The 23,772-nt window shown below is 39.6% G+C and overlaps 1 protein-coding gene across 1 annotated transcript; it reads right to left on the bottom strand.

The window, feature by feature from the left end:
* Window positions 1-612: 612 nt before the first annotated feature.
* On the bottom strand, window positions 613-20,557 carry rell1 (RELT like 1). Its single transcript, XM_029526770.1, has 8 exons — window positions 20,415-20,557; window positions 14,460-14,678; window positions 12,035-12,106; window positions 9,758-9,812; window positions 5,988-6,236; window positions 4,639-4,771; window positions 3,539-3,582; window positions 613-3,459 (listed from the first exon to the last, which is right to left on the bottom strand). Exons 1-7 carry the CDS (start codon window positions 20,437-20,439, stop codon window positions 3,547-3,549), a joined length of 789 nt encoding a protein of 262 aa, XP_029382630.1. The 5' UTR covers window positions 20,440-20,557; the 3' UTR covers window positions 613-3,459; window positions 3,539-3,546.
* Window positions 20,558-23,772: the final 3,215 nt, after the last annotated feature.

A 23,772-nucleotide genomic window follows, 5' to 3' on the forward strand; every position in this document is an offset into this window, starting at 1 on the left:
CCCCCCATCTTCTTTCCACTGCATGTAAATGCTCCCTTTCCGTGTCAACACTTTGAAAGTCAGTCCTCCCTCCAGCCCTGTCAAGTGACACCGGTGGCAAAGAGGTGTCCCTCAGAGGCCGTGTTTAATCACGTCCTTACTGTTGCTCACAATAGACCAGCGTGTCAATAATTCAGTATTCTAATATTAGAGATTAACTGTTTTCCATTGCTTTCCTCTGATCCTCTGGGGTCTTTTTCAGATTAGAAACTCAAAAGGTCACGAGGGGACACCGAGTCGAGGATTGTTAATCCTCGGTCTTGCGCATCGGCTCAAAACAGCTCTCCATCTCCTACCCCATCCCATCTCCATTATCTGGAAATAATATGATGGAAGATAGAGGTCATCAGAGTACCTACTCCAGATGAATAAGACAAATCATCTTTTCATAACGGCGCAAAGCGAGAGAAGTAGAGAAGCAGAGGAGAGAGGAGGGTGCCGATAGGAGCGAAGGAAATGAAGAGACTAGAAAATGAAGATCGATGGTTCAGTCAAATTAGGGAGGGAGGGGCAAAGCTACAAATCCGTGACAACATTGAGGTAAATAATTTATGGTTTCATGTGTATTAGTCATCTTTATTTCCTTTTTTTTATCTTTATTATACAATATGAACACTGCAAACTGTCCCAGATTATGGAAAACAGAATGCATCCATTGCTTTAAAGAATCACAATGACACATTCACAAATACCAAGAAGGAATAAAACATATCAAACATGATACTTGGTGATCACAATTTGTGTGCTTGTCTCACCTCAATGGGGTCTTTAAAAGGATCAAGCTGGCGATTGACCTTCAGACACACAAAAAAAAAAAAAAAAAAACAACAAAAAAACAAAACTATTTTAAGAGAGATCAGAATGAAACAGCATTAATACTTTATTGGAAATGTTGGTGGAGCGCCTTTCTAAGAAGAATATTAAACTTTAAAGTTGACTCTGCTGCTTGATCCTGCCCCTATGTTGCTTCCTTAGCTTTACAAAAGAGGGAGACAAAACTAGCGATGTCAGTACAAAACACATCTGAGCTCTGTGTGCATCTTGATTTGGTATAATTTGTTTTGTCTTTCTGCAGAAGATTTAAGATATTTTCATTATCAGGCCAAAAAAAAAGAAATATTCAACTCTGACTTTGGAGTTTATATTCTCATTGGCATTTCTCTTTGTTTTGAAACTGAAAAAAAATAACTGAAATGACTTTTCAAATAATTTACACTATTTCTCAACCTGGATCTTAATCTCATATCTGCTGTTCTGACTGTGGCTTATGTTTACTTGAAATTCAGGAAATGTGACTTCAGAAAAAAGTTTTCAGGAACCTGACACTTGAATAGAATTCAGTAGTGATTTATGATGTAGTCACACTTCAACATGTATCCAGTAGGTCTCTGTTAGTGAGATAACAAGACTAATCAGGGTGAGCCACCTGAGGCCGGAGGGGGGAGCAAGTGTGAGTGACACTTAATGTGTCACATTCGATTTTAAAGATTAAAATAATTTAGTTCAAAGTCAATGTGGCGCGCAGGGGTCACATATGAGAGCAAGACAAAGGCAGAAAATTACTGTAATTTAAAAAAAACAATTTTACTTTGTTTAATGAAGGAAGATTTACAAAATTTATTCATTTGCATTTCTCTCTCTCCCTCTCTTTCACACGCATAAACAATCACAAAGATTTAAGGCAAGACTGCACAGTATTCTGGCATTAACATTTGTGTGTCCAACTGATTTTCTCTCCACAATAAATGATTCTTGACACTGTAAACGCTTATTGAATGACATCTGCCCTTCACTATAAAAAAAAAAATAATAATAATAATAATAATATAATAATAATCACCCATGCTTCGAAGTGAATAGGGACATTTCATTGGAAGTAAAGTAAAAGTTAGGCTCATGTCCTGGCAGAACAACTGAAAGATCATCCATAATGGATTAAGTCATTTGTACAGAATCTGCTCATGCCCCCTCGGTACATTGATGATTAATATAAAGGCAGCTTATGGTAAAATATGATGAATCCAGGCTGAATTAAAATAAGTAGATTAATTATGCTTCAGCAGATGAAGATTCAATCCACATGTAAACCAGAGTGAAGCCGATGGGAACATGAAAAGAAACATAAAACGAACAGGTAAAAGGAATTTAGTTTGTGGTTCATGAGGTCAAAAATATATTCCCCTTCCCTTTAACTTTTATAAATAATCTTTCATAAAAAAAAAATATGTCTGATGTTTTGCAGTTAATACAATACCACTATAATTTCTATTATTATATTTTAGCATAGTCTACAAAAATGCACACAGGTCTATATTTTTATGAGTTCAAGCTCCAACACAATATTTTTTATTTACTTCAGGTTGTATGACAACGTACAAGGAAAAAAGGATAATTCATTGGACAAACCTGCTGAGAAGTATTACTCATCTATGTGGCTTTGAATTTCATTTCTTCTGTCTTTGGCTAACTGTTTTGGATTTATGGCCAGTAGCATCTCTGTTTTGGTTCAGTGTCACAGCTCCGATCCATGTTATTTCTATCTGAAGCAGAGTCTTACACCGACTAAAGGTTTGGGGAAACAGCTGTACATGGCTTGTTCACCACGAGGCAGCAGGCAGACAGAGTTAGCAACTAGCAGGTAAAGGCAGTGGAGAAGCACCAAATCTAAAAGGAGAGCGACCTTTGGATTTCCATGAATCAGGTGAGGACAAATTTCAGTCAAAGTCGCTCTGTTTGCTGGATGTCACTTACAACGCCAGAAAACAGTCAGCGGGTCTTATTTGTTAAGTGACATAGAATACTGCGTGCTGTTTTATAGAGGTCAGACTGCCACGCTGACAGGGAACACTTCGACATCGTGTTCACGCCTTTACAGCATGTGCGTATTGTTGATTTCCTCTTATCACATCTGAAAAATACTCCAGTTTATTTCCTGACTACTTTCTTCCTGTTTGAGCATAGAATTTTATCTCACATAAGCTCTACCTGTTAATGGCAGTGTAATTTTATAAATTAACAGGGTCATTACAAAGGGGGGGGGGGGGGGGGGGATCATACGTGTATATACACATTAAAAAACATGACAACATGTTGAGTAGTGAGAGTTTTTTTTTCATTGGGAAAGCTCTGGACTGGAGTTCCTTGGCATCAAGCAGTTACGCTGCCTAAACGCTCTTGAGCAAGGCACTACTGAAAATCTATTATAGGAGGAAATGAGTGTATCGCAAACAGACACACCTTATCCTCTTCTACCTGTAAAATAACCACCGTCGGCTTCGTCAGCAGCACTTCACTCTCCCTGTGGAGCGACGATTCTCAGATCGACTCAGCTGCTTCTTGTTCCTCCCGAGCTGATGTTTTCCTCTTTCTTAGCGAGTTTGAAAAGTGTCCAGATGTTGTTTCTTTCCTCTGTCTGGAAAGCTGTAACGTGAGGGGATAGATGTGGTGAGAGACCGATTCAGTCAAGAAAAGGAAACACGCATGTTGCTGACAACCTTACCTGAACTTTTATCGTTTCTCATTGTCCAAGTCATCTGAATGCATCTGATAGGGAAAAGGAAATAAACTTGATGAATGATCATTTTCTGTGTCAAACCAAGACTCTGTTTTCAGCCTGATTATGTTTTGGGCTATCACTCTTTCATAGGAGAGGATTTGGACATCGACATTTTTCTTCCTCTCACAGTCAATACAAAAACGCTAAAGTCAATAGTATGAAATGACAACGGTGTAAATGGATTCAATGGATTTGTACCGAATATGAACCAGTGTGTAATCTCCCTCCAACCTAAAACAAATTAGGCTACGATATTGATTCTGGGAATCTGAACAGGCTTTTCCAAAAGTCTGAAGCCAAGACACTAATCTTGCATATCCCCAAGACTGGATTTCAGGATTTGCTAAAGAATCTTCCAAACCCGAGAAAACAGGCTGACACAGAATCCAGGATCCAGGAAAAATAATCCAGTTGATTGTCTAAGGATCATAATGTTGATTATACTTTACACTTAAAATAAATGATGTTATCCAGTCCTACTGGATTACATATTCATTTCTGAGCAGCAAGGCTTTGGACACACAGACAATACTTATCTAAAACAGTCTATTAAGTTACAACACGTAAGTGAGCACAGGATGAACTGGATTAAAAAAAACAAAAACAAAAAAAACAGTAATGAACACGTATAACTCTGATGACGAGTGTTTAGGCTGAACGCTGTGGCAGCTTCCCCCTGCTTGTTTTCTGGAAAACTGTATTTGCTGTCAGACAATTTTGAGGCAATCAGCTACGCGGACATTTCTGTGCTTCTCAACAGTCTTATAACAATAAATAACAGTCTGAAAAGGCTGTTCAGAAGCAGTTATTAAAAAAAAAAAATAAAAAAAAAAAAAAGGGGGGGATGCACTTTTTCTCTCTCAACAGTGCTCAGCATGATAAAATATTGAGTCCTAACACAGCTACAATACTTCCACACACTAATAATTTTTGCATACGTAAGTCACACTTTTATTTATACACAGGGTGTCAGCGGAAGGGGGAGCCCAATGGGAGATAAAGACAAACTGGGAGCCACATGAAGAAGTTTCCAGGACACAAACCTGCAGGGACTCAGACGTTGTCTGGTCCTTGGGCTCCGCCTCTGTAGGTGATGTGGGCACACTCCCGTTGGAGTCCGTTATTAACAGAGTCCGCCTCTCCCTGGCTGGTTTTTCACACTTAGTCACCCGGAACCTTGGAACACACAACAAATAAGCAGAGCATGTAATTAAACACACAAAGAAGCAGGAGAAAAATGGTCTTTCAAAATTCATTTTTCTTCACATAATCTCAGTGTGCGTCAGTAATTCTCATTTTTGTCACAGCTGGTATCTGCAACTACCTCTTCTCATTGCTAATAATACACACAACTTTACACCTCTCTTAACCAACCATCCATCCATCCCTTCACCGTGCACACACTCTAAAACTTTAATTAAATCAGCACATGAATATTCATATCCAGCCCATGTTGACCCCCTGTGTGCATAGCCATTCATCAGGGCGTGCAAATGAAAAGCAACCACAATGCATCCCAATCACCTCGCAGCAGGACATTAAGGATGAGAACGCTGGGAACACGGAGGTGAGGGCGGTGTCCTGTGTTTGTTAGAGTAAAAATAATGGTCTCTTTACTTTAAACATCGAGGGCAAAACGACACAAGGACATAGTCAAATAACACGCACTTCCTCAGCTAGACTTCATCAACATTCTCACATATCCAAGTTCTAATTATAGTAAACGTTGCTGATCTAAATGGCAAGATCCTGCTTGGAACTGATGATGATTTAAGATGTACAAAAAAAAAAAAAAAAAAAAAAAAAAGTAAATCGACATTCTACAAGATGCTCAAAATAAAACCCTAAGAAGCAGCGGACTCTGGCGGGAGGCAGTTAGAAGTCACATGGCACTCTGTTGATGTAACTTTCTTTCCATTTGAGTGTGTTTTTAAACAAGGGACATTTCCAAACAATACAGGTTAACCAGTAACGCTCAACATCGAACCTCAACACACTCTGAACTCGGCAGCTTCCATTTTCCCAGGATTCAGCCAGACCGTCCACCTGTGTTCGTTTCCAGGTCACTGATCTGATGTTGGGACACAAAACTCCGGCTTCATAATTAAGTGTGGATTTCTCAGTGGCAATTATTTAGAGTTAATGTTTGATTATTAATGTTGTGTGTGCACATGTTCACTATGACTCAGGGGCAAGTTTTAATTTATCCCAGCTTGCTAGACCAGCTTGTGTAGTGAGGGGGAGGGGGAAAAAGAGATATATGAGAATGAAAGCATTTTAAAAGCAGCAAGAAACACCCTTTTTGCTCTTTTTCTACATACAAACAAACACACACCACTCTGACAGATGCATGCAGACTAACACACACACACACACACACACACCTGCCCACCTGCCCACAGCCAGGACTGTGATCTCGCCATGGTGGCTGCGGCGCTGCTCTGCCTTACGCACCGATGGCTTCCTCATCAGCGGCCATTTCTTCTGGCTGCAGCGGTTGCAGATGTTCTTGCTGCCCCCCAGTCCACCGATGGTGTGCAGGTGGCTGCAGGTGTGTTTGGCAGCTCCAGGGGGCGCCCCTGGTGATATGGGAGTCATCGGAGGGGTAGGGGTGCCAGGAGAGGTTGGGGTGAGTGGAGGACTAAAGGAAGAAGAGCTGAAACTCAGTGATTTCACAGCAAAATGACACAATTATTCCCAATTTATATACATAATAGTACACAATTACACATTGTGTAATCAGGGTTGCTGCTAAATTACTATGAACTATTATTACAAGCAGAGCACAAGCAAAACAATGCAACTCTGCCCACGAACAATGATTGCACCACAGAGAAAAGAAATTGACCATTTGTCAGAGAGCAACTGTTACAACATCGTGCAGCACTAAAAGATGAAATAAAACGAAACCCCACTATTTTATGATCAGCTTGCAAAATTGCAAGTCAAGTGAAACTGGTCACAAACGGACTTATTTTCAATGCGAATCATTTCCATTTCAGAGAATTCAAGCTCAATGCATTCAGCAGCACTTCCTTTATCGCAGCATATCACTGCAGAAATGACACATTAATATTTCACTCTTCAGCCCGGGCAAAGAAAACCACTGACATGCTGTTTGAGAATCCTTCTGAATGCCAATTATGTTATAAGTAATAATAGAAGCAATTTTCTGGATGGAGGCATTTCCTGAGTTGTTGGACACCTATTTATTGCGACGCTTTGAGCAGTACCAGTGATGTAAAAGCTATCATAATGCGTGCCATTTTTTTCCACTTTCATGCAGAATTTATCTAAGAAGTGTCCACTAATTGAGGCCAGCTCACTGGCCTGTTTACTCTCATGTCTTTTTCTTTTTTTCCCCCCCGTGTGCATGTTTTATGAGCCTGGGCAGCTCTTCACATTGTTTACACACAAAGGTTGAATAAAGAGTGTTTCTTCTCACTGACAACTTATTATATAGTGTATATGCATACACATAATCCTAAGGGACACAGAGTCTTTGATTTTTTTTCCTCTGAGTAGTGTTGGTATGGACATGGAGATAATTGAGGGCCAAGATATGATCAATACCACATGTAAATAAGCACAATAGCACATGCTTAGTTATTATTGAAAAGGAGTACGTTTAAAAATAACGTGGAGACTGGCATGCCCAGCTTAATAGTTTTTTCTTAGTGCCACAGACTAAAGTCTTGTATCCATTTTTTCAACATACATATGGAAGCAGTGGCATTTTAAAGACATGTTTGTCCCAAATAAATCAGAAAATTAATTCAAAAGAGAACTAACCATTCAAGTATCCTTGGCACTGTATAGCTGGAGGACGTAGCAATGCAATGGGTTTGAAAGCATGTGCATATTTTTTTTTTTTTTGGCAGCAGATCAACGACAGCTGCAATGCACATGGCACACATCAATTGTGTTCCTATGGCATTGAAGTCATATTCATGTTTCTGCATCCACAAAGCAAAATAGTGGACTTTTGATGCCCAACCAATGACAAGGAAATCCAAGACTTGCATTTCATACCTTTGGCCCTTACCTTCTTAGTGCAAAAGTAACACTTTTCCCTGATGAGCAGAGGCAAGAACAGTAAGGGGATGTGAACAGAGAGGACTATGGGATGGAAGAAAGATGGAGGCTGCTGGAGGCAATGAGCAGAAGGGAAGTTAAGTAGCAAATATGCAGAGGCAGATAGGAAGCTCTGGCCACACTACAGTCACTCTCCTCTTTGTGGCCTCTCAATCCATCCCCCCTTTCCCTCCTTCTCTTTCTGCCTGCCTGTCTGTCTGTGCTCCCTCCTACCCCAAGTATCCCATAAATTATCCCTCTCCCCCGGTTCCTCCATTTCTAAGTGATCTACTGGCAGGTTGCCCAACCTGGCTGAGAGAAACAGAGAAAGATATGAAGAGTAGCAGCAAGACAAAGAGAGCAGCCTACTACAGAGAGCAATTTGAACAAAATGAACAAGAAAGGGAAAGGAAACGGGACAGAGAACACAGAGTGGAAATAACATAAAAAAGCAAAACACATAAAAGTGATGAAAATGTGTGTGATTGCAGATTTCTGCAGATTTTTTCTCCTCACATCATCCAATATGACTGAGCAAAATACCTCAATGGCTAATTCTTGGCAGAGGTGACGTTCGTGCCATTTATCCAAACTGTTTCTTCTCAACAAACGAGACCACCTCTCCTCTCTTTACCTCTCTCCTATCCTCCCAAAACAATATCTACCAGGACAAGAAAGACGACAGGAGGACAGAGAGAGGAAGACATATCCTGCTAACTTGATTTACTTAAGACTCCTGTACTGTCACTAGCAGCTCCTCCCCCTATCTATCTGCATCTCCCCTTATCTCAATAGAAAATTGGCAATGCACTTGCTCATTTACTCTGCTTGCACCATGTCCAGAGTAACAGTGGAATGAACAGAGTAGGTCTAATCTCAGATTCAAACCATCTGCTTCGTTCTTGTGATGCAGGGTCATATCAAAAGGAACAAACAGCTTTTGATTTGAGATGTCAGTGTGAATGACCCTCTAAAACCCATTTCAAGGCTGATTCGTTTTCTGCTACTAAGAATGATCCCGGTCATCAGATGCCGATTCTATTCATCATCAGCTTAGTTACTGTTACCACGTCCCATCAAGCTGCCTTATTCTTTTTTTGTTTTTTTTTGTAGCTTGAACCACACAACATTTTTGAAAACAATTCTTGCATTGTAGATCTTGTTATTTTAAGTCACTGTCATCAACCATGCTTTTTAATGTGTGAAAAGAGTTTCAAATGATGCTGAGATCACATACACAGAGGGAAACTGATGTGATCATTGTTCCTGTTAAGAAATCTATTTATCAATTGTATTCTCCCAGCTTTGTAGATCATTTAATTCCATTATTAATCTAGTTTTAACACTAAGAACTTTACACACTGCGTGCATTTGTATGGTTGTAGTATAATAAAAAAAGAAATCTAAATACCTTTTTCTGGCCAATGGGGGGAAAAAAAAAAAAAAAGGTAGAATGATAGCAAACACATGAAACCTCACATTTGGGAATCCTTAACTGTATTTGGTATACAGTACTTACAAGATGACTCAGTTTTCAATATTGTTGATAAATCTTTTAGCATCAATTTATTTTAGGAATAGTGTTGAGGTCTTCAGTAGCGCTGAAGCTCTAGATTAAAAATAAACACTTTCTTTGCCAAGAGTTCCCCTTTGAAGTAGAGTCACACTCTGTTTAATGGCTTAAAAAAAAAATCCAACGAGAAAACATGGCAAGAACTGCAATTGATATGCTTTAATAATCCCTCAACACAGGGATATGGGGCGCAGCGGCATTACAGGAAGTATCCCCAGTCACTCGCCCTCAATCAAGCCCTGCCAGTGTGGAAAAGTATCAGAAGAAATGTGGCGCAATTGCCTCGATTGTTTGTTCCTTGCACTACCAGCTCTCCATTCACTCACTCCAGTAGTGAAACCAAAAGACTGTCAAGAGGGCTCATGTCGCCACCTGGTGGTGCAAATAGTTACCAGCATAGGCCTCCTCAATTATTTTATGACTAATCAGAGAAAGGCAAATAAAAGGAGTATTAATGGACAGATTTGGAAATACCTGTGTTTTTTTTTCTAGTACAAAGTCAAAAGGACACTTACCCATCAGAATCAATGCTATTTTCATTAACCATGGCTTTCAAGGCATCCGAGTTTGCTGAAAAGACAGAGAGAGAGGAAGAAAGTTACCCACTTACACAGAGAGAGATAACAGTAGTGTGGGGAATTAGTGTGGAGAACGCTCCGGTGACTTCAAAAGCAGAGCACTTATTGAAAGATGGCTACAACAGATTACCACCTTAAAACAATTAAAACAGCACATTGCATGCAATCACCCAAACAGTTACAGTACACACCAACCCCAGGGGGAATGCACTAAATCAGAATGAACTTTTGTCAGACGAAAAAAAACTCCAGATATGAGCCTTCTTCTCGTCAATAGTTTGGCCCTGGGAGATTAAGTGTTGTATTTTTTCATTGCACATCAACAATAAACACCAGCTGCTGCTCACTGTAGGACCAGCAGCTGAGATATCTGTTGCTCCAAGAACCAGATTTCCCGAAGGCCTGGCCTGGATACCGGCTTCACAATAAACACAATGAAAGAATTCATCCATGACTAAAGAAAAAGAAAGATGTACTGAACTGCACCGAGAACCAAAGATGACTCATATTGGTAAATATAGGAGTTTTCATGAGAGAATTCATGTTGTGATTCCAAGTGATGTCATCTTTATATCAGTTTTTCCAATTGTGAACGTATGTATGCTTTGGAAATTGGCTTCAAAATAGAATATTTTAACTGTACATTTATTGCCAGAGATTCCTGGATATGTAGCCATACAAGCTTCAAAACACCTGACCAAATATAGTTAACTTCACCAATTTTCAACCTTGTTAATGTAATTTTCTCAGAACTATCAAAATCTCAATGTAATGTGGCCAGAAAGCACATTTTGTATCAGCAAAGCGTACATTTTTAACATCTATTTTAAGCTAACAGAAAACAATATTTTCCCTATTATTCCTTGCAGTGTAATGAAGTAAAACAGGGTAAGACTGTAATTATTTTATGAATCCCTGTAAATGGCAGTTCACACAGTTGTTCTTCTGTTTATTCATACACATACTGTTGTTGTTCATAAACATGTAACATGCACAAATCAGGACAGGGAATCCATTTCTAACTAAGTGATGATAGCCAGTTACTGAGATAAGACAATACTCTGTTCATCTGTCATCACGTGTTAGTCATCTGGATAAGATATGAAGCGTTACGGTACTTTAGACTGTCCTGTTTAAATCAGATGTCGGGTTGTTTTCATCAGAAGAAGACTTCAAAATACTGACAGAGAAATATTATTGCCGTACTTCTATCTATTCTCTCAGATAAGAAGACTTAGTCCAGCCACCTGATCCCGATGAAGACTCTTTCAGGACACTAAGCAACTAATAAGACATTAAAAGAATGAGAATCTTGAAGATCTATGCCCTTTTCATAAATGTCTAATTTTGCTGCAGATAGGAGGTTAAAGAAACTTCAGTATCTGTATGGTTTTGTGGTGCCTGAGGTGAAAGTTGTGGAAAACAACTTATCTGGACAGCTAACTCTCCACAGTAGGTCCAAGCTTCCTGTAACAACTCAAACTCTTTTCTTCTCCTCTTTCACGTCAGACAAGGCTTTCATCTCATTTACTGAACACTTCTAATAAAACTATTAATAACCTGAAATAACCTCAGCTAGAACTCAAGAATAAACCTCTGTGATGTCCGAACAAACACCATTTCATCCTTCCACCCCACAACTCTGCATAATCAAATAGAAACACATATACTTAAAACCTTTCAAGCAAAACAGAATTTCCTCCCTATCACTAAAATTTACAATCTAAAACTGCACTCCAGAAAGGTAAGTATTGCAATCTAACTTCTAACTGACTGAATTTAACACAACGCTAGAAATTACTTGGTAAAGTAGTGTGGCAGTTATCACTATTCAGTTTACAGGAAAACAAATAACTATCTAATAACTAATATATTTAACAGCAAGCTCCAGAGACATTCAATTCCAGTAACCTCAGAAAATCTGTTACTTCCCAACAGCGCTACACATACACATATCTACCACTACACAAACTGACACACTTCCTTCCTTCCTTAATAATGTGAAACAATAAGAAGGTTGGATTTGACCGAGGTCAATACCCCTCGTGATGGCGTGTTGAAAGGTCTTTATTACAAAATGAGACATGTGAGACACTGAAATTGAGTTTTGTTGTGATTTTTCAGCAGCCTGTGTATTTTCATAAAAATAGGTGGGTACAGCAGGTACTCAAAAAATAGATTAAAAGAGTTGGCAAAAGGAGGAGAAACAAGTACCTTGATTTTTCATGATGTAGTGAACGATCTGTCCAACTGTGTCATTGTTGTCACTGAAGGTGTCGTTCAGCTCTGAAGGAGCAAGCACACACATCGAAACACTTCTTTTAGTAAATGAGTCCAAGGCATTCAAAATCAAAATCTCATCAAGCAGGTCAGATGGCTCTGCTTAATTTAGGCCAACGCTTAACAAAGAGCAGATGTGAAGGGACTAGTTAATTGGCAGGAAAACATACTACCAGTTCAACAGGTAGAGAAAAAACAAAAGGCCTTTGCACGCAATAGTCATGACGTCTTTGGAGTAACACTTTCATTTTTAGTTGGGTATTACATTCTCTTATCGATATACAGTACAGACCAAAAGTTTGGACACACCTTCTCATTCAAATGAATAGGAAAGTGTGTCCAAACATTCGGCCTGTACTGTATTTTTTTTTTTATATATTATCCCACTTTGTTGCCCTCGTTTGTTCTCCACCAACTACTACAAAAATTGATACAGGTTTTGTTTTTTGAAGCAAAAAAAAAAAAAAGACGTAATTAAATTAGACGTAAATAACGTAATTAAATTTTCATTTTCAGTCTTGATGAATCTTGGTGAAAAATCTTGCACAGACCCGCCTAACATCCTTATACACAAATACACGACCTTTACTTGGCAAATTGAAAATTACCCCTTCCTAGCAGCACACACCCCAGTGAGGCACATCCTACAGCTTCCTGTTGATTGCATCCTGAATTTGTCCCAGAAACTTACACAACACTCTTAGCTGTCGGTAGTTTCTTTACATCGAGTTAACATTTTGAGCAGAGAGACATCACAAAATAAAAGGAAACCTGATCACTGGGAAACAAGAGAGGAGTGGAACGCCTGAATAAATGAGGACAAAACAAACAAGCTCTTACCCCATGTCGCCTTTATAAATGTACAAAATGGGTAGGGCTGTTTGAAAAAGGCTAAACAAAAGACGACAGGGGCAAACCCCAATGCCCTCATGATATATATACACAAACTTGGATATTGCATTTCTACCAGCCAGTTTCAGTACTTAATCCACATTTAAAGAATTGGTAGTAATTTCAGTTGAGTCGTTTGAAGAGGAGGGTTCAATGAAAAATCCAGGGCTTTGGATGACATGCAGAAAAAAAAAAAAAAGAGATTTATATTATATAGGAAAACTGTTGAGATGTCAGTTGTCTTAAAATAGACACAAAGTGAGTGAGAAGGGTCTGTGGCCAAACCTGGCAGCATAGTATAAACACTTCATTCTTTCCATAACATTTCTCATAGCTGTGACATAGTGCAGGGCAAACCAGTACAGTCAGGAGATTCACGTCAGCACACGAGGTGTAGCCTACTAGAAAGAGAGGAGGAAGCATTAATCTTACCCCTCTCTATCAGACCGTGCCACACACGGAGGCTGCAAAAAAATGTGTTAAAAAAGTAAACTGCCAAACTTCTAAAGTTAACTCTGTCTCATTTTCTAGTAAGCTCAGAAAGTCAGCCTCGTTCTCTGAAAGGCCACAGAAAGGAGAAATACCAGTGACTATAATTGCAAACCAGGGAAAATTAAAAGAGACCCTGTGCAGACACTATTTTTGCTACACCTCACTTAACACACCTTAGTGAGTCAGAGCATGAGTGATTTGAATGCCAAACATATTCCTGGTTTCAATTTGTTCTGCCCAGCAGAAGAAGATGGCTTTGAAGAGACCTTGTTCTGGTTAAAGACTGCCTTCTGGTTAAAGCAAAAATTTCTTATTCGGTGACGCATGAAATGTAAATTATTCCTGAGATACGTTCTGACTTGTGCAAGTTTTGCAGAGATAAACAGTGACAACTACTGATTTTTGGCAAGAGAAAGGTGCCATTTACATCACAGGCTATTCTTATCATTTATTCACACCTACGAGATGTGACTTAACTTAAGAGTTAAGAATGTAGAACAAGCCTGTAAGTACTCGAGAGTAGGTGAGAGCATTGAAGTAACACATGAGCTCTATTTCCAAAAAACAGCTGGCAGCACGGTGGAAAACCTCGATGACCAATGACTAGAGACTGATAGGAAAACACATCTTCCAAATGACAGAAAAACAGCACCATCCCAAGGCTGGCAGTGTGGCTTTGTTCAATGTTTAATCAGACTGGACTTTATGACTTAATGAGCTAAGATTAAGTAAAACAATTATAGTTTTCATTATTAGTTGTGAGTCCTGTCATTCCTGTACTGGAGTCAGACCTTCATAATCTCTTCTAAGTAAACTTAAAGCTGGCTGACCAATAAACCTTGGGTGTGTGCTGTATATAGATGATTGACTTTCTAAGGACAATGACTTTGTTGCTGTAATAAACACAAAGTAAATCATAATGGTGTCTGTCCCTGGAAATTTCAAGTACTCCCTCATTTTACTCAGATTTTCCTACCGCCACCCAGTTCAGGATCCTTCTCCTCGTTGAAAACCTCATCATCATCATCCTCAGCCTCAGTGGTGCACCGGTAGCCTTTCCTCTTCAGCACATGGCAGATCACCACCCCCAGCAGCCCGAAGAGGAAGAAAACAGGCACCAGGACAAAGGCTGTGTAATCTGGGTTGTCCCCCGCTGCTCCACCTTCACCTTTTCCAGTAACTGAAGTTAGACTCGCTGGAAAAGTAAAAAAGGGAGAAGACACAGGGTCGTTTTTTGTTTTTTTTTTTAAGAAAATGAAACTAACACATTGTCATTTCAACGCCCTTGATGGGAATCTGATATCCACAGTGAGACAGCTGAGCAGCTGAGAGGATTTAAATGCTATCAGCTGCAACATGACAGAGCGTTCACATCTCTCCCAGGATGAGTCGAGTCTGCTTCTGTCTCTGCCCTCTAACTTTGTCCTTTCTCCGCAGCTCAGAAGACACATTTAGTGTCACATGCAGGGGACAGAGAGCAGAAAGACAAGATGAGCCCAAAACTGGACTGAACTTTATACTGTTAAGCTAAACACTGCTTTTGAAGGATTTTACTTTATCAGTCCTCAACTCCTCTTTTTCATTTACTGGGCTTTCCTACAGAATAGATGCTCTAACTCCTGAAGTGATATCAACTTTAAAATGATAACATCCTTGATAAATGTGGAGAGGCAGCCTGTTATATCATGTACATCCAAAAGCCAAATTTCTTACACAACTGCCTGCAGCAAAAAGAAAGACTAAAAACTCTGCAAAAGCCTTGAGCTTCCTTTGCTCCCACACCCATATGCCCACAACCCACACACCGGACTTTAGACCCACCAGGGTGCCGCAAAACTGTTAAGAATTTATTTCCTTCACTGTAAGATCCAAGCAAATCTATGATTCTGTTGAAGGCTTACATTTATAACTGAATTCTGTCATATATGATTTAGACAAAATATGAAACTGGTCAGGTTAAAGTTCAAAGTGTAGACTATGACCTCTGGTCAGCTATAAGTGAAAGCTGCCCTGGTTACTGCTGTTGAAGCACCACGTGAAGCATTCCTGGACGACACACAAGGGGGCTTTTGTCCGTTTTTCCTGTTCACATCAGTGTATGTGCATGAGAGAGACAGAGAGAAAGAGACAGTCAGTGGGAGACCAAAAGAGATGGACACTAAACAACAACTGGAGCTGAACAACAAAATGTCAGTCATTAATTTAAACTATATCTTCATGCCTTTTGAAAAATGATCAGCGCACTGGGTGTACAGACACCAAATCATGTGCCTCCTGATGCATACAGGCATTTACACTCCACCATTGTCACAGTTCCCAGACTGAACACACTAATAAAGACCATTGTCTGCACACTGACCGCCCTGTGACCGCCTGTTGTGTGTCTACGTGCTGATATCTGGTGAGGACCACACTAGTTGGCTGTCCCAGCAGTCCCATGTCCCTCCAAATGCCAAATGGAGGTTACCATTCATCAATATCAGGTTATCATTTATCAATGCGGAAGGCCATACAGATGAAGTTAGATGGTATTCCTATTGTGTAAATTTACACTATAGGTATACAAGTTCATATTGAATGAATTAAAAGGAAAAGAAAAAAGGCTTTTAACTCTGATATTTTTCTTTTTCTCCAGCTTGTGTCCAGTTTTGTAGAAAACCAGAAACAGATGTTGAACTTCTGTAGAGTTCAGTTAGATATTTTTGAGTGTGTTGGATTGTTTTATTAAATAATGTAACCCACATTGACATACGCCCATATTAAGGGCGTAAAATAGTTTTAGGGTGAGCATTAGATTTGCAGGTCCACCAAAAGTGGGGGAGCAACTGTGAAACTTAAAAAAAGAGAGAGAGAGAGAGAGAGAGAGAGGGACTCAGGCCTAGGTTCATATATTATAAAAACAATACTCCATTGCACACTGTGATCTACGTGGTGCTGAACAATCCTGAAATACTTTGGATCAAGATTCAGGGGAATGTCAAACTGCACTCTCCAGTGGAGAGTTACTGGACAAACCAGAAGTTCACTGAGATGAACTGTTAACTTTCATCCTGACAAGTGACATTCCTCTCTGATTCAAAACAATTTCCATCCAAATCCAGCATCTGAGGCAAACTCTACCTGAATACAGTAGGTCACCATAACTGTTCTTCTAGAATAATCTCCTGCAGTTTAAGTAGGTTTGAGCCTGGGAGAAGCTGTCTGTCTGAAGGTTATTGACATCTTCGCTGCAACAGCCTCTTACAGGATGATGTAAAATCAATCTTTCCAAAAACACACAAGGAGGGAGGGGGGGTGATTTGGAAATGCCTTAAAAACTGAACTGAGAGACAGTTGAGCTACATCTCTCCTTTTGTTAACCTTGCTCTTGCACTTTCCTGTCTCCTCTCCTGAACTTGAGACACATTAACGAGGAACTGCTGTAGCTATTTTAAAAAGCCAACATCATTTTTTTTTTCTACTTGTGTATGCTGGAAAATCTGAATCTCATACATGGCAATTTCCTTGCTAGCATGCACAGTTCCAATCAGCGGTTAATGCAGGTGACCAGTAGAAAAGATCTCATTACATAATGAGGCACAATGCTTGTTTAAAAACCTAAACAGATTTATTTCAGTTTGCAGATCCTTTCTAACTGCGTGAGCCACTTTCTTGAATAATGAATGGAATCTTTTAAAGTGGGAAGCTATCCATCAGGAACATGATCCTTTACGAGATGTAACTGCCTTGCTCTCCTCCATTTGGCTGTCTTGGGAAGGAGAGAGGAAGAAAATGGAAACCGCTACATCTCTCAGTTCCCTAATGTCTGCCTGGTGAATAACATCTTTACTTCTTATAATTATGTTTATTTTTAACTGTGAACAAGACGCATCGATTCCATAGTGTCTAAGTGCAGGTTTGTTCCCATAATTTTGTCCTTTTCAAAATGAGTTGAGTTGGTTCATTTAACCTCAAGGATAAAAGATAGATAGAGGCTCAATAAGGTCTCCACACTTCCAATCTTTTGTTATTGTCTTGGTAAGACACTGAGTATTATTCCAGCAGAAGATACTGAATAGCTGTAAATATGTACTTCATAGCTGTTATTCCAAATAGTTTGGTGAACAGTTGAGAGTGACAGTAAATACAAGACTCCAGTCTGTCTCTAGTTCTGCAGTGAATATTAATGGTTTATTAAGACTGTCTGACTGTCGCTTCCCCATTTCCTCATGTTCAGGGAACCATGCGCAGCTAGAAAAGTAAATCTAAGACTCACATCCAGATATGTCAGAGCATGAGACTTCCATTTGTCCATCTAGTCACTCACAGATGACACACAGTCATCCATAAATAATCATGTCTTCATCTGAGTCATGGTTGTGTGACTTTAAGCATATATTACAAAATGGCAAAACTTTTGCGATGATGAATATGTATCATAAATGTTCATTCAGTAGAACGCAGCCTGTTAGCAAGCACACACTTGCAAAGAAAGTTGCCAAATCGAATTCTCACAACACATCCTGACCAGAGGGCATGAAACAAAGCAACTACAAACCATACAGAGCTGAGGTATGTAAATCACAAAAATCTGAATTTAATCAAGCTGTAAATAGGTAATACTGCAGCCCAACATGAGTACATGTTGGATTTATCAATACCTGTCTGAGAAGTAGAAATAGACAATTGACAAATGTCTGCTTTGAAGATATCCTAAATTCCTGCATACATTAAACAACTCATCTTCAGTAATCTGTACTGATAAATCAATCTTAAATGTGATACCAAACATGATGCTATCAATAGGCAAGTTTAACACCCCTCTTAAGTAAAATAATGTTTGGTTTTATTTTACAAGTCAGGAAAGAAAAATGTTGCATGTAGATGAGAGTGATTCCCAATCTCTTCAGTTTGTGAGCACTTGGAATTAAACTCCTGAATGTGGTTTGACAAATGTTGTCCAACAAAGTGACACATTGTGACCCCTAGAAACAAGTCTTAGTCTTCTTGTGTGGGGACCTGAATACAAGCTTTCCCTTCACATAATGTCTCATTTGAAAGCATTTTACCAACCCTGAGAAGCTTTGTGAATTTAATACTCAAATGTATTAAATTAACATAAAAAAAACCCTGGGAATTGAATAAATATCATTTCATGTTTTTATATCCTTTCTTATTCCTCTAATCAGCTTGTAACCCATCACTTTTATCTTGAGGAACCCACAGGTTTGGAGCCTCTGACCTAGATGACAAAGTCAGCATAGCATGAAGCCATGAAGAGGGTTCCAAGACATTCAGCATTCTTGTACAATTCACATTCTGTGTGTACTCTAATTTCCTAACCAACATACTGAATGACTTGTGTAATTGAATAAAAATGAAGATTCAGTCCTGGCCATTATAAGACCACAGACCCTCCATGGAAAATGGAAACAGCATTTTAAAGTTCATGAAGAAAACCAAAGAGTGGGGCACGAGTCTGGTCTGTAAGTGTCTGAGCTTGTCTGAGCTTTTCTTGATACACACACATATACAGTTGTCAACTTTGGCACATAAATAGTCCTGACTACATTTTTTTAAACATTCAACTTCGGGCTTTCATGCCTTCATTTTAGTCAGAGGCAAACAGGAAACAGACAGTGAGAATGATCTGCAGCAAGTTTCCCTGACTGGATTCAACCATAACTGCAATTGCACGGCACGCACTCTAAACCACTTGACCACCGGTGCTTTACATCTTATTTTCAAAAGGCACTACCCACTGCCAACTTCTGCGAAAAAAAAAAAATCCTTTGTTGCTTCTGAGACATCTTCAACAGTCTTATAGACATGTTTGAACTGGGTTTTGTACAAATGCTTTTACACTAAACTAATACAAAAAATATATTTTTTTTATTTTATAAATATTTTCCCATAGGCTCAATTGTGCTCTTTTACCAGAGCACTATTGAAGTATACCACATAACTGTACTAATCTATATTAGATACATCCAATAAGTGCCTTATCAATGCACTTTTTAAAACTGAAAGTCACTAATATAAATGAACAGATATAAAGTAGGATTGATGTTTTTCAGTTTGAGAGCTAACTAAAGGTAATGAGTTCAAATTCAACCTCTGGAAAATGTCAAGAGGTTTACAACGTAGATTTTGGATCTCTCATGAAGACAAATAACAGTTGTTAGGTTGCAAAGCGCACTTTAAATTCTGTTGTGGGTGAATTTGAGAGTTTAACAGAGATTTACTTCAGGATTTTTGTGAAGTAACAATGTACCAATAACCCCTTTTCTGCTTCAACAGGATCCATCGCATTAAAACTGTGAAAAATGAAAAATGAGCTAATACAGAAACATAAGCTGAAGCATCAGCTGTAGCCTTATGGCCCTTATTAAATAAACCAGGACTGACTGAGTCAATATTCCTACTGAAAATAATAAATAAAAATAATAATTTAAAACTGGCCTCTGGACACACAACCCCAAATTGCTTGAGGAAAGAAGAAGAAGAGGATATCATGTAAAAGCTTTCTGACACTTCATGTTTGCAATGGCAGCGCGAAGTTCTCATATGTAACCGCAATCTTTTTATTTTTCTTCAGCTCCTTTCCTCCAGCGTCTCCGCGGGCTGCAGACAAGGTTAAAATCTAGCCTATGTGCATTTTTCTTTTTTACATTTACTTACTTTGCTAAAGCAATAACCTTTCTAAAAGCTAGCCTAGCTACAAGCTACAAGCTAGGCTAGCTGTTAGCTACATCCTCTCTTTGATTTTATTAGCAACTTTGAAGTATAAAAAACCCGCTAACTTTTCCTGAGGAAGAGATTGGAAACAAGAAATATGGACGACTGTGACCGGACAGCGGTGCCAAAGCACACTTTAAGGCCCAAACGGGGGACGACAACGAAAGAGGGGAAACGCAACAACAACAAAAATCAAATCAACATTGAAACTTACGAGGTACGACGGTTGAGTTGGCCATGGAGGGACGGGTCCGGGGCTGGCCGATGGACAGCCGGAGAAGCTTGTGACAGGCGGCCGAAGGACGTGTGGCCGGTGGGCAGCAACATTTAGTCGAGATATATACACATGCACGTACTTCCGGGTTCCCAGACGGCGGACACGCCCTCCTGTTAAACGGCCCCACCCCCGCGAAAGAGCAGTGCATAGGACGGAGAGCGAGAGGATTCAAAGCCTCCTACTTCCCACTTCGCTTTGTTATGCTTAAAAAAGGCGTTTTCAACCTTTTATTGGCATAATAATTCAAAAACTGTGAAAAAATTAACCTCGGTTGAATAGTTTGTAACACTGGCTTGATTGACTGATATGATGAAATACACATCTGCATGAAAACTCCTTATTGTATAAAAATGTCAGAAATACATAAGATTAGACCCTGGAGTGTTCTTAGTTTCCTGAGGTCAGAGGTCACCGAGGCAGCGGATCCACTACAGGTGGAAGATGCCATTTTTGCTGGTCTGGAGGAGGACGCCTGGATGTTTTGTACTATCCAGGCCCTCTTACTGACAGACAGTCTGAAGGGAATGGGTGTAGACCACTCTCTGACCGCCTGGATAACGGACTATCTGACAGAGCGGCCTCAGTTTGTTAAGCTGGGGAGCTGTGTCTCTGGGACGGTCGGGAGTAGGACAGGTGCCCTGCAGGCGACAGTCTCAGCACCGTTCCTGTTTACACTAACACACGGCAGACTTTCAATACAACACCCAGACCTGTCACATACAAAAATACTCAGCTATTGTGGCTTTTACCAGAGGGGTACGTGCTGTCTCCACCTGAATACAATCAAAACCAAAGAGATGGTGGTTGACTTCAACTAATCTCGGTCCAGGGGGAGGACACTGAGATGGTGCCCACCTGTAAACATCTGCGGGTCCTCTTGGATGATAGGCACCGAGGCTCTCTACAGGAAGGGGCAAAGTCCACTGTTCTTCCTGCGGACACTCAGCTCTTTTGATGTGTGTGTGGAGATGCTGGCCATGTTTTATGGGGTGGTAAGCTGACAGATGAGAACACTAAGCTGGTCACAAGCTGGTTAAAAAAGCCGGCTCAGTGCTGGGAGGGAAGCTGTGAAGAACTGTGGTGGAGAGAGGGCACAGTCAACAAACTGGAAGCTATTATGAACAACAGCAGACACCATCTCCACACCCTCTGAGAGCAGCAGAGGAGCAGCCGCAGCGATCGGCTTCTCTCACTGCCCTGTCGAACTGACCGTTTCAGGAGCTCCTTTGTCTGTTCAACTACCCACCCTCCTGAATTTAAATTTAATTTAGTTCAGGCACACATGCACCTGCGCACATACAGTCATCCTCATTCATTTACACGTGCACATGCACATGTAAACACATACACATACACACCCACTACAATGGTCACGGTCTGCAATTTAAAGATTCGTTTTAACTAATTTTAAAATTTGCACTTGCAGTTTCATTTATTTGAACTTATTTTATGATATGTTCTTGTGCTGTCTATGCTCTATGTTTGTTTGTGCTCTTTTGGATGAATTGGAGGTGTGGCTGTGATCTGTTCCTTTGTGATGAGCTTTGAATTTCCCTTGAGGGGATGAATAAAGTTTTACTCCACTCTTGATAGACAGGTGAATGGATGGATGGATGGATGGATAGATAGGTACCTTATTTATTCAGAGGCAAGGTTAGTAAGTCAAGTGTCCATGCCAATATCATATATACAGCTATAGAAAAATTTAAGAGGTAGTTCATTCATTTATTTATTTATTTATATATTTTTTTCCCTGTCTTTTCATTGCACAACACCGTTACAACTTAGAACAGCATACTGTTTTTCACTTTACACAGTAGCTCACTGAAAACTGCCTGCCGTTGAGAAGAGGCCATGACACATCACACTGATGACCCTGATGTTCATCCAGGGCCAAAGAGTCAAATGTATTTGAAAGATCTTGGATGAGTAAATGATGTGTTTATCAACACATCAGTGATAAGCTCAAATTGACTCTTGGCAATTTGTCTCTCATCTGCTTTACCGAAGCAGATGAGATAATGTAATGTTCATGAGATAATGCTGTTATCTTCTTAAACAAAACCTGGATGAAGAGTTGTCACTTGTATAGGGGTCTGTCTGCAGTCATTAAGCACCTGTCATACTCGCCGATAGTTGTCCAAAATGTAATTTCAGACCTGTACTGTACTAAAAAATAAGTTTTCCTTTGCTCTGTCTCTTTAACAACTTCATTAAGTTTTTGGTCTAAATCTGCTCTATATGTAAAGTGCCTTGATGTGACTTGATTTGATTTGATTTGATTGTATCTGTACTGGAGAAATACAAGGATCCAGGCAGAAGTTCACAACCAAAACCTCCTTCTATCACATTGCTTACGTTCAGGACAACAACAGAAAAACTTTAATATGGGGGATTAGCAACAATATAACATGTGCATAATATGTATCTATACAGTGGGATGAAATGAAAATAAACTGGCTGAAATAAAAACAAAATTTGGGAGCTGACGGTGGATGAGATGTGATGACAAATTATTACGTACAGTCAATACACAGTGATTGTTAAAGACATCAATATCATTAATATCTTTGATATATCCACACACACACACACACACACATACTATAGATTCTATTGGCTTTGATCCTTGTTCTTTGATCCTTGCTTTATGACACATAATGAACATAGAATTCTTAGAATGTTGACCTCATACAGTAAGTCCAGGTTCATCATTCTTTCTTACAAAGCGACCGGGTACAGACGCATTTGTTCGAAGCTCCCAAACTTTTTAAAAAGTAAAATTTTTGTTCAACAACAACAAGAACACCACTTGTAAGGATGTTTTGCTGCGGACGCAAGCGACAAAAGGTAATACATCTGATTTATTTCTATCTAAAGTGTTAATTTTTCTTTGTGAACTGAGACTGCAGTTGCATCTTCAAGTTTTTATAGTTGATATTTCTCTGTAAAACAGCTGATGACATTACTGTCATATGTAACCAAGTATGATTTATTATTTTAAAAAAACAAGAAACATCCAAAAATTGAAGACATTGCCAGTGTTAATGTCAAGGAGGATCCACAAGAAACTGTGGTCCCCCGCGGCCCAGCCACTTCTGCTACCGCAGTCTCACCTCCAACTGAGACCGCACGGCCAAAAACCAAGAAGGCTTCCTGGTGGCGAAGGTGTTGTAGGCGTAAGAAGGTATGTTTAAATGTGAACTATTGAACAAAATGTTGCAGCCGTTTGTATTTGTCACACTTAAATTTAACTGGATTTATTTACTTGTATCCAACAGACAGTCAAAATTGA

Source organism: Echeneis naucrates, chromosome 18 (assembly GCF_900963305.1).
Source record: "Echeneis naucrates chromosome 18, fEcheNa1.1, whole genome shotgun sequence".
In the NCBI taxonomy this organism is placed as follows: domain Eukaryota; kingdom Metazoa; phylum Chordata; class Actinopteri; order Carangiformes; family Echeneidae; genus Echeneis; species Echeneis naucrates.

What these genes read in the sequence shown, in the direction of transcription:
- rell1 (XM_029526770.1), bottom strand. Translation starts at nt 20,439, where the DNA reads ATGGCCAACTCAACCGTCGTACCTC. An exon ending in CAACTCAACCGTCGTACCTC is followed by an intron (nt 14,679 to 20,414) that starts GTAAGTTTCAAT and finishes TTACTTTTCCAG; the next exon opens with CGAGTCTAACTTCAGTTACT. An exon ending in ACAGTCCTGGCTGTGGGCAG is followed by an intron (nt 4,772 to 5,987) that starts GTGGGCAGGTGT and finishes GTGTGTTCCAAG; the next exon opens with GTTCCGGGTGACTAAGTGTG.